Source organism: Herpailurus yagouaroundi, unplaced genomic scaffold, assembly GCF_014898765.1.
Source record: "Herpailurus yagouaroundi ecotype Mexico unplaced genomic scaffold, PumYag 250, whole genome shotgun sequence".
Classification (NCBI taxonomy): Eukaryota; Metazoa; Chordata; class Mammalia; order Carnivora; family Felidae; genus Herpailurus; species Herpailurus yagouaroundi.
This window is the reverse complement of record NW_024412467.1, coordinates 45,033-58,662: the sequence shown is the minus strand read 5'-3', so window position 1 is coordinate 58,662 and position 13,630 is coordinate 45,033. Positions and strand designations below refer to the sequence as shown.

At 42.1% G+C, this 13,630-nt stretch overlaps 1 protein-coding gene across 1 annotated transcript; it reads left to right on the top strand.

Moving 5' to 3' along the window:
• Positions 1-10,968: 10,968 nt before the first annotated feature.
• Positions 10,969-11,898, top strand: LOC121020434 (putative olfactory receptor 2W6). Its single transcript, XM_040460483.1, has one exon. It carries the CDS (start codon positions 10,969-10,971, stop codon positions 11,896-11,898), a length of 930 nt encoding a protein of 309 aa, XP_040316417.1.
• Positions 11,899-13,630: the final 1,732 nt, after the last annotated feature.

The following is a 13,630-nucleotide window of genomic DNA, read 5'->3' as shown; positions in this document are numbered from 1 at the left end:
TTCGTTCTCCAGGGCCAACAAAGATGTGTGGTCGGTTTTTCACAGTCTTCCCCCAGCCCACCAAAATACCCATTCTGCAATCCACCTACTTAGGGCTGTGCTCTATTTGTCCCGGAGCGATCAGCTGCAGATTACTTTATGCCAAACAACCATTGAGAGATATTGTCTTGTAAGCAGAAATTACTTTAGAATGCTTCATTATGAATTAGGCTCAATAAAAGGACTAAATGTATTCTCCGTGTTCACTGTCAGCTCCATGAAGCCAGGCGTTTATGTTCTAACAACTGTATCTGTTTCTCATAACAGTACCCGAAAGCCTTTTGCTTCAATAATTTTTTTTTTTTTAATTTATTGGCTGTAAGAATGAGCGAAGTACGCAAGCTTAAGGGCATGGAACTCTATGTAAATGGTGGAGCTGGTAATGATGATGATTTGATGGCAGCCATGATGTAAAAGCCAATTGATAAAGAAGATTATATACATAGATATCTTCAGTCCAGGTTTCTTTTTCTTAATTTCACACCTGTAGATATTTCTTCTTCTTTTTGTATTGAGGTATCATTGACTCGGGTGTATGTTTCAGGTGTTCACCGTATTGATTTGCCATTTGTATCCAGTGCAAAGTGACCAGCACGATAAATCTAGTGAACAGGTGTCATCACACAAAGTTACAAATTCTTTTTTCTTAGGATAAAAACTTTTGAGATCTTTTCTCTCGGAGAACTTGCAAGTATTCACTTCAGTCACCATGTTGTACATTATGCCCCCGGGACTTATTTATCTTGTAACTAGAAGCTTGTACCTTTGACTCCCTTCATTCATTTCACCTGCACCCCCCAACTCCCCCCCACCCCAACCAATCTGTTCTCTGTACCCATGAGCTCAGTGTTTTCCTTTTAAAATATTCCTACTTTGGGGCGCCTGGGTGGCTCAGTCGGTTAAACGTCCGACTTCGGCTCAGGTCATGATCTCCCGGTCTGAGTTCAAGCCCCGCATCGGGCTCTGTGCTGACAGCCCAGAGCCTGGAGCCTGTTTCGGATTCTGTGTCTCCCTCTCTCTCTGACCCTCCCCCATTCATGCTCTGTCTCTCTCTGTCTCAAAAATAAGGAAATGTTAAAAAAAATAAAAAGTAAATAAAATATTCCTACTTTTCTACTTTCGATGAACTTCAGAATATTAGATTCTATTTGTATACACTAAAAGCCCTCACATTAAGACTTTACTTGCACATCTACTTATGTTTGTTTTTTCAATTTATTTAGCAAATATTGATTGGGTTACTACCAAACCCCCCATGGACTGTTATAGAATTTGAGAGACAGGAGTAAACAAAATAGACAAAAATCTCTGCCTTTGCAGGGCTTGCATTCTATCAAAGACTACATAAAATCAACATTAGACCTAATAACTCTAAAAGTATATAAGAAGGTATTAGGATACACAAAAGAATTTATAGTGAATTTAAGAGAATTTGGGAATGCCGAGGGGGAGCATCAACATTAAATGGCAGGTTCAGGGGAAGCCTCGTCTAGAAGGTGAGATTTGAGCAAAGGTCTGGAGGGGTGTCTGCCTTAGCCGAGAGCACATCTGAGGGCCAAGGGCTAGTCCGAGGGCATAGGCAGAGCAATCGCCGAGAGACCAGCATAGACGCGTAGCTCTTTGAGGAACAAGACGGGCCCGGGCGGCTGGAGGGGAGGCAGGGAGGCTGTTCCCCTCAAGGCGGTCCGTGTTGTGCTGTGATAAAGCAAAGTCACGGTGACTTACACAGCAAAGTTTACTTGTCCTTTGTACGAGGCAGCCCGTGAAGGTCCCTTCCGGAGTCACTTGGGGACAAAACAGAGCAGACGTTTCAGGCCGCTGTGCATTCGTGATCATCACGGCAGTGGGGACCTGTTCCCTGGGTCCCAGAGCTTCTTCCTGGGAGAGACAGATGATATTTTTTCACATCTTTAAGACCAAATGGACTCACATGGTCACATCTTAATTTAAGGGGACAGGGAAATGCAATCCTAGCACATACACAGAAGGGATGAGATACGGAGATGTTTGATAAACAGCACTTCCAGGGACTGTGGTCCACGCGTATCGTCACCAGCCACTATTTTTTTTCCTTCCTGCACACATGCAAAAACGCGCTCAACCCCCCTGAGAAAGAGGCAGCTTCGGAGTGACTGCCTCTGCCGGCAGCCACTCCAAAGTGTAGGAACTCCGTGTGGTACGGACTCGTGTGTCTTAGATCCTCGTGATCTAGAGAAATAGCCAGCTGTAGACAGTGTGAGAAGGCGAGAGAGGACACTGGGTCAAGCGGGATGAGGGTTAAAACCCACTGTCACATTTGGGAAACTGGAGGCAATTTGGAACACGACGAAAGCTGTTTCTGTACAGGGAGGGGGTCAAATGCCAGACTAGAGCGGGTTTAACCAAGAATGAGAGACATAGAGCTTCTTTCTGAGAAATTTATCTGCGAAGAGGCATCATTTCAAATTATATAAAAATGAACCTGGTGGGGAGAGGGGTTGGCAAAGTTTTTTTCTTGTTTTCTTTTTTTGTTTTTTGTTTTTTTAAGATGTCAGAATTCATGGTATATTTGTGTCCTCCTGGGAATGAGGTCGTAAAACGTGAGCGCTTGATAACACGGAAGGATGGGCACATTTCTAGAGACGAGGCAGAATGGACCAGAGCGGGGTAACGGAGGGGCTGGCTTTGCTCTGAGGCAGAGGTTCATCTGTGAAAACGGGCAGGAGGGCAGCGGGGACTTCAGGGGCGCGACGTGGGCAGGTGGCAGAGGCCGTCGCCGAAGAGGAGTCTGGAAAGTTCTGTTTGCCTCTCTTCTTGGGCAGACTCGTTGCACCGCTCATGCGCTGACGATGACGGTCAGCCGGGAGGTGCCGGTGGCTTAAGGAGCTGGACGACGTGCCCCTGGGAAGGTGCAGGGGTGAGGAAGTATGGGAAGCCCTGGGGTTTCCGTGAGGTCTGTGGCTGCGGCTTGGAAACGAAATTGTTTTCTCCGGTCCTGCTCGGCTGCATTAGGTGCGTATGTGGTTGATAGAGACTTGAACTTCACCAAAGTTGTGATAGTGCAAATTTGGGCGATGGAGGAAAGCGGATAGGAAGGAAGAGAAACATGGTAGACCCAATGGGTTGGAGGGGTTGAAGGGTAGTTAGAATCAGATTTCAAGACGAAGTCAGCTGCAAAAATAAGACGAGGTGTTTGTGAGAGAGAGTTTGAAACTGAGACGACAGAGAGCATTCAGTTGGTCAAAATGGAATTTCAAGCAGCCTTTGTCTCACCGTTTGCGTGCAGTAAATAATCCTGTCAGTTTATCGTCTTCAATATCTCCATATTTCTCGAATTTGTTTTTACTTCCTACTTCTATCACTCACCTGTGTTACTACAACAGTTTCTAAATTTTTCTTTTGGCTTCTAACCTTGTTCCCCTCAAATTTATTCCCATATCAGTGGGAATGCTTGTACTAAAACATGTTTGTTAATGGCATACTTTATTTTTTTAAGATTTTATCTATATCTATCTGTCTATCTATCTATCTACCTATCTAGTTTAAAGTTTATTTATTTACTTTTGAGACAGAGAGCATTGATGTGAGCAGGGAAGGCACAGAGAGAGAGGGAGAGAGAGAGAATCCCAGGCAGGCTCTGTGCTGTCAGCGCAGAGCCCGATGTGGGGCTCGATCCCATGAACCATGAGATCATGACTTGAGCTGAAACCAAGAGTCTGACTCTTAACCAACTGAGCCATCCAGGTGCCCCTATTTATTTATTTTTAAGTGTCTTTTTTTTGAAAGTTTTTATTTAAATTCCAGCTAGTCAACATACAGTGTAATGTTAGTTTCAGGTGTACAACACAGTGATTCAGTGATTCCATACATCACCCTGTGCTCATCACCACCTACTGAACCAATACCCCTCCCTTCCCCTCTGGTGACCACCAGTTTGTTCTCTATAGTTAAGAGTCTATTTCTTGGTTTGCCCTCTTTTTTTTCCCCTATGCTCATTTGTTTCATTTTTAAATTCCACATATGAGTGAAATCATATGGTATTTGTCTTTTCTCTGACTGATACATTTCACTTAGCGTAATACTCTCTAGATCCATCCACATTGTTGCAAATGGCAAGATTTCATTCTTTGTATGGCCGAGTAGTATTCCATTGTATATATGTGTATATATACACACCATGTTTTCTTTATATATTAATGGCATCCTTTAGTTAAAACTGTGGCACTGTCTCACTCCTGCCCCAAACCCTCATGGCCATTATTGCAAAGCTTAAAGTGTTAACATGGCTTATGATTCCCTGCGTGATCACTTCAACCACTGCAAAACTTTCTTTACTTTCATTTCATGTAATGTGAGATTCATCCATTTTTTTTTTAAAAAAAAAATTTTTTTTTTCGACGTTTATTTATTTTTGGGACAGAGAGAGACAGAGCATGAACGGGGGAGGGGCAGAGAGAGAGGGAGACACAGAATTGGAAACAGGCTCCAGGCTCTGAGCCATCAGCCCAGAGCCCGACGCGGGGCTCGAACTCACGGACCGCGAGATCGTGACCTGGCTGAAGTCGGACGCTTAACCGACTGCGCCACCCAGGCGCCCCTCATCCATTTTGATTCATTGTCTGTACTGCAGTGTATTCCTTTGTATAAATGGTCCACAATGTATTAATCTCCAACTGACATCGATTTAGGTGCTTTCCAATTTTCTGCTACTACAAATAAAGCTGTTATCAACATAGTTGTTTCTATCTCTTGGGCATATGTGCAAGTTTTTCTATAGGTATGGAATTTCCGGGATGCTGTTATATACGAATCTTCAATTTTACTATATAATCACCTGGTTCCACTTATTATTTTTATTATTTAACTACATGTACATAGTTGTCAGTAAACTGAGAAATAGTTACGGTAAATGGAGATGCATGAAGAAGACATAAGATAGAGATGTCACTATTTTGAATCTACTCTATTGAAAATTACCTGTGCTTTTTTTGTTGTTGCAAAATGTTCCTTGGAAAAGCAGCAAGCCTTCAACATGTCATATTTACTATCACTTTATAGATTAACTGATATATACTTACATATTATTGGGTTACTAGTATGTGCTAACACTTGGTAGGCATTGGGAATGTAGCAGCGAATACAATACCTAAAAGGAGGAGAAATACAGAGTGGGGAAAATAATGAATTATTATTGCATTCTCAATAGAATCAATAAACCAATGTTTGCCTTTTTTCAATGTTTTGAATACAGTAGTAATTTTGACACAATGTTGGAACTTCCTCATTCTTATCTTCCTCTGGATTGAGAGATCCTTAAGGGCAGATGCATAAAATTTGTTTATATACCACGAATCTTTCACAATGCCTGCAAATGTGTTTGATGAGTAAAAGCTTATTGCGTTCCCAGAGTAATTCTGCATTGGAAGTTTTTATGGGAAGTTTTTATGGGAATTATTGCTGAGGAGAACGTATAGAACAATAACAAAAAAGTCGCTGATAGAGAATGGCTCTCCTAGAGACCCCCCCTAATTCCCTGCTCAGCAAAATGCCATCCACAAGTGACGACATGCTTATGCCAGTTACGCTGGAAGAGTGGAGATTTGGTGTTTTGTTTGAAAGTTCAGGTGTGAATAACATTGTTGAGCAGATCTCCAGGGTTCCTGAGGAGCGACTGCAGAGCTGAGGGAACCCCACAGGGAACCCCACAACTCTCACTGCAGAGCTGAGGGAGCCCCACGGTGACAGGGGCTGACGCGAGTTCATGAGTTCACTCTCCGCAGCCGTCAGTTCTTAATTGAATGTTTCTCCTCCAAGGCAGACAACCCTCGAGACTGCTCCGCGTCGTGAATTATAATGAAACTCATTGGAAACTTTTTAATAGCTACGGCAATCAGTGGTACTCTCCCAGATCCCTGTGGACGCAGAGAAGCCAAGGTCGTTGTCACCAGAGCCCTCGTCTAAGCTGCCTTGTAATGAGCTCTCCAGGGTCTTGTACTTCCTTCTAACTTTTATAAAAAACTGCAGAAGTTGAAAATTGCCCTCCCGCCTGTTCTAGTTTTAAATGTTGCTCATTGACCTCATCATCCAGAATCCCTTAAGATTCTCCAGAGGGAATGCCATGAGGAAATGGAGCCATATTTCAATTTTACCAACAAGCAGAGATGGCCTAGGAAAAACTGCTTTTTTCAACAGATCCGAACATTTCTCATTCTCTGGGTTTTTTTTCAGCCTATAACTTCATCTTTCTCTGTCATCTCCTTTAGAACACAACTTGCAGGGTGAATAAGTCACGTGTCTGGTGAAATGATAGGCGGTTGTATTTTCTTTTCACTTAAAAGACGAGAAAAACAGAAAAAAATAAACCCCAAAGACTCAAAACCTTGCATTTTCTTCTTAGTTATGTAGATTCATTCGTTTTATGTTCACACTGTAAAGCATTTAAAGGTGGAAAACAAGGTATTATTATCTCTCGTTTCTTCTATACTTACTCTTCCATACTTATTCACACCACCATCTTGAAAAAAAAGAAGAAAATCGAGCCAATTTGTGTTCTTTTTTAAACTAGTAGTTTGTACAAAAATACTTATGGTCGCACCACGTTTACAGGTTCCATCTGAGCCCAGAGAATCAGAGTGAGGTTTAATTGAGAGGGATCAGGCGCATAGCTAGTGGAAACCGCTCATTTCGTCAACTGAGCTATGACTTGGTCTCGGTGCTACAAGTCGAAATTTTTCCTGCTATGATCTTGAAAAGTGCTTGTTTTCTCTACTTAAATGTCAATCTGTGAACGAGGCAAAATAATTTATTTCCTACCAAATTCCTGGGTGGTGTGAGGAAATAATGAATGTAATTATACACCTACATCAATGTGGGTCAGAAGACCAAGCATCTGGAGAGCTCTGGGGCAGTGTGATCCTGTGTCACGGAGATGGAGTCACGGGCTGGGCGCCTGGGGGGGCTCAGTCGGGTGGGCTTCTGACTTCTGCTCAGGTCACGATCTCACGGTTGGTGAGGTCAAGCCCTGCATCAGGCTCTGTGCTGTCATCACAGGGCCCACTTGGGATCCTCTGTCTCCCTCTCTCTCCGCCCCTTCCCCGCTTGCCCATGCACATGCATGCACACTCTCTCTGTCAAAAATAAACATTTTTTAAAAAAGCTGGATCATGGGCTCTATAGAATCTGCATGCAGCCACTCGCAGTGATGTTCGTGCCTTGGCAATGAGATGCAAAGATCTGTGCTCTTTGTGAGCTAGAGACTGTGCTGGGGTCAAACCTAAATACTATACTCAAAGCAAATTCTTTGTATTCCCTTCCAAAGTTTTATTTCTTTTAAATGTTTAAAGCAACATAATCATGGTTATATGTTACATTTTTATAGGGTTATATGTTAATTTTTTTTAATTTGGAAAAATGGAAACAAAATCTTTCTCCTCCAAACACCCATTATCTTTGCATATTTATGTAAACATGGAAAATAAAAACTATATTTAATTTTATTAATCTCAACATGTTTTAAAATAGAAATTACATTTAATATAATTTTAATATGTATGATATACTTAATAGATATATTTAATATATAATATACTTAAAATATGCTTTCTATATTTCATTTTTGTTTCCATATCAATTTCATATCAATTTTTTTCGTTTAGTTTTTTAAATGTCTTATTTATTTTTGAGAGAGACAGAGTCAGAATGCGAGCAGGGAGGGCGCAGAGAGAGGGAGGCACAGAATCCGAAGCAGGCTCCAGGCTCTGAGCTGTCAGCACACAGCCTGACGTGGGGCTCGAACCCATGAGCTGTGAGATCGTGGCCTGAGCCAAAATCGGCTGCTTAACCAGCTGAGCCACCCAGGTGCTCCTCAATTCTTTACAAACACCAATATCAATACACATTACATTGTTTGTGCTTTTTATGTTATTTATCTTACAACTGTGTAAACATTTATTATTCAGTTAATGGACATTTAGTCTGTTTCCTTTTTTAGCCACAATGTAACTGTGATATCCATAGAGGTATATAGATATAAAGATACATATATATCTTTACACACCTATGGAAGCAATCCTAATAATAAATTCAAGGAATTGGAATTAGTGGGTCAAAGATTTGTGCATTTGCCAAATTTAAATTTGGTAAAACCATCCTCCAAAATTGTAAACCTGATTGACATTCCCACAGGCAGTGTATGAGTGCCATTCTCTCATATCCTCACAGATTGGATATTACCAAAGTGAAAAGATCGCAGTGTTTTAATTTGTATTTATTTAATTATAAATAATTATAAATCATAAATGAGGTTGAAAAAGTTTTATGTATTTTGGGATCTTATGAATTACTATTTCACTACATTTCATCTTGTTATCCACTGCCCATTTGTTTGATTATAATGTAAAGAACACCAATCGATCAAATTCCAAGTATTTGCTTTATGTTTACTATATTCTAGAAACTTCGCCAACCTAAGTGAAAATAAAAGTTAAAAATCAAGTTACAAAGAGAAACTTTATTTACTCTTTTGCATTACCCTTTTGAAAATTATATTAAAATGGAAAGAAATTTGACTTTAAGATTGTTTCCTTAGAAAACAGACTAAATCTCACTTCAAGGACAAAGAGGTGCTTGGAAGATGTTCCTATTTGTGCTATATTGCCAAACTTGAACTTTTTTGTCCCACCAAACACCAGAAATAGTTAACCGCCCCCCACCCCCACCACACACATCAAAATTTGAGACTATGGCCCCAGGTAGAAACCAAGAATCTAAGAGTGCTGATGCCCAATCATCTTGGTGTTATTCCAAGATTTCCCCGAAGAATTTGCACCTCTAGTTTCTTCTGTAGCCCTGCTAATTACCCAAAGGAGTACACAGTCCCTGCAATCTCAACAAGGAAACATGCTGTCAACCTCTAGGTACCATTTTGATGCTAAGAAATTAGTCCTCCATTTATTCTATGTGCATCTATAAGAGCTTCCACGCCTGCACTGGTTATCTTCTGGGGTCAGCAGGAAGTCTTTGCCTCACCTTGGGGTTTGGGTGGACGGCTCCTAGAAGGCTCCTGAAGGCTGGCTATTCGGCCCAAATGGCAGGCAGACAGAGGAGGAACAGCTAACCCTATTTTCCACGACAGTTGCCTTTTTTTCCTCTATAATTTAACTGCCCTACAGCAATTGCTCTATTTTACTTTTCCTCTGAGGTAGCAACACACCATTACTCTATCACGTTAGTCAAATTATTAGAGAAATCACACAGCTTTTACAACTCTTATCTTCAGGAAGAAACTAGAATCTAATGCACACAAGTCAGCTCAGGGCTTGTATGTCGTACCCTTTCTGGACAAGCTGAGGTCTTTGTAACCGCTTCTATATGATTTCTGGTGCATTAGTCTCACATCACCCTATCTTTATTTTCTACTTACGTTAACGGCACAATCTCCCACAAAATCCCAGGTAACAAATCCCAACGTGAGGAAAAAACATTACTATGTGTTATCCCTAAATCCTTTGGGACAGTTGAAGTCAGGTAAGCCTAAATGATTAGAGAAAATTAAGAAAACTTTCTTTCTTTCACTTTGGTATATTGTATTTTGCTGTGGAAAATAAATTTACTGTAAGAACTTTGAAGCTGAGCAGTTATCAGCAAAGATACGGTTTTCTAATTTGAAAATTAAAACATTTGTGACAACTTGTGTTCTCCTCTGCCTTCATCTGTCCCACCTTGCTAGTTGAACATATTATCATAATCGAAGCAGCCCTTGATCCTCTAGATCACACAGCAGAGTAGATATTTTACAATGGCCATTTAATAATTGTAGTCATTATTTTGGCTTCGGTTCTCACAGAATCAACATGACAGACGGTCTGAGGTACTTTTCCTTCTGTACCTGCTTTTCTGCTGTTGTCACACTTTTCTCCCTTTCTTTGTTAGGGTCGTTATTATCCTGGCATCCTCGATTCCAAGTATACACCTGTCTTTTTATGAAGCCAGCTCTCTTTATTCTTTTGAGCCTTTATTCTTTTGAGCCTCAATCTTTTTCCATCTACTTTTTAAATCACTCTCTTTACCACAGTCTCTTTCCTTCTCTCTCCCTTCATCCCTCTGGCCATGCACCTCTCTTCCACAAGCTAATTATGCTGTTGCCATGTTTCTGAAAGACGACCAGAAGACCAATGTGCCCAAAGTTGCCATTTTATTAGTGGGTGTGATATCTCCCTTGATCCTCGCAATTCTACACTGCAGAAGTCTTTTTCTTTCAGAGAAACGAATGAAAGAGATTTGACTTGACAGCATTTCACAGGAATCAGTAAATATTTGGCAGATTCAATTATAACCTAAATAAAAAGGTGACATTGACACCATGAAGTAATTGCACGCTTATTCCTTCTTAATAAGGATCTAATCTCCAGGTCATGTTAGTTTCTCTTTACCTTGTGTTTTTCCAATCATATCTTGGATACTGAACTCAGCCCTGGCTGTCACATTTCCAGAAGGTCATGGCCAACATTGAGGGTACGTGGAAGATGGTTGCAAGGTGATCATAGACTTGATACCCTTGTTATAGGGAGAATCATTAAGGGAAATTGAATGTCTTGACCTAAAGAAAATTTAGTTTAGTTCAAAACATGTAAATGGCTGTCATATGAAGAGAGATTAGATATGAAGTATATTCAATGAAGTTGAAATTCTCTTTCTCATGAATTAGGAAAAAAATTCCTCCTTAATAAATGGATGATGATTAGAAGCTGGAATTTTCCAACAATGAAATAATTTGCATTACGTGTTTGAACAAATGATGAACGGCTTCTATAGCTGGGCAGAAGCTATTCTGATATTGGACTTGGTGGCTTACCTGTTCCTTAAAGGTCCCGACATTCAGGGGCTTTAGAAAATATCGATTCAGTGTTTGTTTTATTCTTACAGGTATACAGATGATGTGAAAGGAAGACCATGGAAAAATCCAATGACAGCTCAGAGTATGGTTTTATCTTAGTGGGCTTCTCTGATCGTCCGAGGCTGGAGCTGGTACTCTTCGTGGTCAATTTCACTCTGTATTCAGTGGCTGTGTTGGGAAACTCAACCATAATCCTTGTGTGTATTTTAGACCCTCGACTTCATACCCCAATGTACTTCTTTCTGGCCAATCTCTCCTTTCTAGATCTCTGCTTCAGTACGAGCTGTATCCCGCAGATGCTGGTGAATCTCTGGGGCCCTGACAAGACCATAAGCTACGCTGGCTGTGCGGTCCAGCTCTTCTCCTTCCTCTGTGTGGGGAGCGTGGAGTGCATCCTCCTGGCCGTGATGGCCTATGACCGCTTCGCTGCGGTCTGCAGGCCTCTGCACTATCTGGTCATTGTGCACCCCCAGCTGTGTTTGCGACTGGTGGCCGTGGCCTGGGGGAGTGGACTGGTCAATGCCATCGTCATGTCCCCGCTCGCAATGACTCTGTCCAGATGTGGCCGGCGCAGGGTCAACCACTTCCTCTGTGAAATGCCAGCACTGATCAAGATGGCTTGTGTGGACGCCCGCGCGGTGGAAATGCTGGCCTTCACCTTCGCCGTCCTCATCGTCCTCCTGCCCCTCGCTCTCATTCTCGTGTCCTACGGCCACATCGCAGCAGCCGTGCTGAAGATCCAATCGGCCGCTGGGCGCCGCAAGGCATTCAACACCTGCAGCTCCCACCTGACCGTGGTCTCTCTGTTCTACGGGAGCATCATCTACATGTACATGCAGCCCGGGAACAGCGCTTCCCAAGACCAGGGCAAGTTTCTCACCCTCTTCTACAACCTGGTTACCCCCATGCTGAACCCACTCATATACACCTTAAGGAACAAGGAGGTAAAAGGAGCGCTGAAAAGGGTCTTGGGGAGGCAACCATGAGCAGGAGCGACCATGTGCTGAGTTATGAAGCCGTAGGTGAAACATTTCTTTCCAAACACTGCCATTTACTTTGTGCTTGCGATCAATTCAGCCCGTGCGTCACACACTTGGATTTTTAAAAATATGGGTAAATACTGGGGTGCCTGGGTGGCTCAGGCGGTTGAGCGTCCGACTTCAGCTCAGGTCATGATCTCACACTCCATGAGCTCGCGCCCCGCGTCGGGAACTGTGTCGACAGCTCAGAGCCTGGAGCCTGCTTCGGATTCTCTGTCTCCCTCTCTCTCTGACCCTCCCCTGCTCATGCTCTGTCTCTCTCTGTCTCAAAAATAAATAAAAACATTAAAAAAATTAAAAAAAAATATGGGTAAATACCCTGAAGTGTATCCAGAGTCAGTAGCAATCAACCAGAGCCACACATAGTATGCAGCTACCTTAGCAAAATAATGTTTAGTAGAAAGAATGAAGTCTTGGAAGAGAGGTGAAAAGATTTTATTCAATTAATGAAGGAATCAGGCAAACATAGTGACCAATTAAAAAAAAAAAGTCAAAAAGCACAAATTGGTAGGAAGAAGTGAAGGAGTGTCGGGGCACCTGGGTGGCTCGAGCCTTGATGTTGGCTCGGGTAGTGAGCTCACGGTCATGAGGTTGTGAGATCGGGTCCTGTGTTGGGGTCCACGCCTAAAAGCCTGCTTAAGATTCTCTCTCCCTCTCCCTTTGCCCCTCCCCCACGTTCTCTCTCTCTAAAATAAATAAATATATAAAACTAAAAGGGAAGCAATGTTGAAATGAATGTACAAATGGAGACAAAACATTGCTGTGGGGAGAGAAGCCAGTTCAGCTTCTGCCTGACAGGACTGAATTCGCTTGTCACCAGCAAGGGTTACTTTGCACTGTTGTGAGTTCGCCGTAATTTACAACGTTGCGGAACACCGGCCACAGAATCAGAATCCAGTAAGCTCTAGAATCGGGACAATGCATAATTTTCTACGGAAGCATACATTTTTCCCTACAAAATAAACCTTGTACCTTATTTACCTTGTAAAGCTAAGTATGCGGTCTCAAGCCTCCTATGAAAGCACGTAGGTGTTTTCATCCTGATTGTTTTCAGACGACAAAACTATGGTTTATAGATCCTGTGTGAATTAGCCCAGGTCACACGGGGGGATACGTGGCATTCAGAAGCGGTGTGTATAAGTCTGCACCTCTGCTGTCGTCTACCGAATGACACTGCTTTTGCTACACAGTGTAGACTGTGTGTACAGCACCCCCCCCCATCCCTGTGCTTGCACAGTCGCACCAGCGTGCTGGATACCCCACACACCCTCCAAGAGAATTCTACCATTTCTCCCCCTTTCTCCATGCAAATGCCCCATCCAAATCTTCCCCATGCGCCAGTGGTCAGCTCGAATTAGCATCACATTTGTACAGTTATCTGAGTTCCTTGGATTTAAGAATGCCCTGGCCCTTCTTTTGTACTTCTGCATTTTTACACCTGGAAATACAGTTTTTCTAGTTAATACTATTATATTTATATGTCTCCTATTAGGCTGTCAATTCCCTGATTGTAAGGCTATTTTTTTAATCCTTCTTGACATCATTCCAAGTATCAGGTTGTTATTAAAATGCCTTGCAGATAGTAAGCGATCAGAAATAGCTTGGGATGATTTTTCATCTTAGCTGATTAATCACATCCAGAAATAATTCCTTCACTGTATTAAAAAATTTTTTTTTC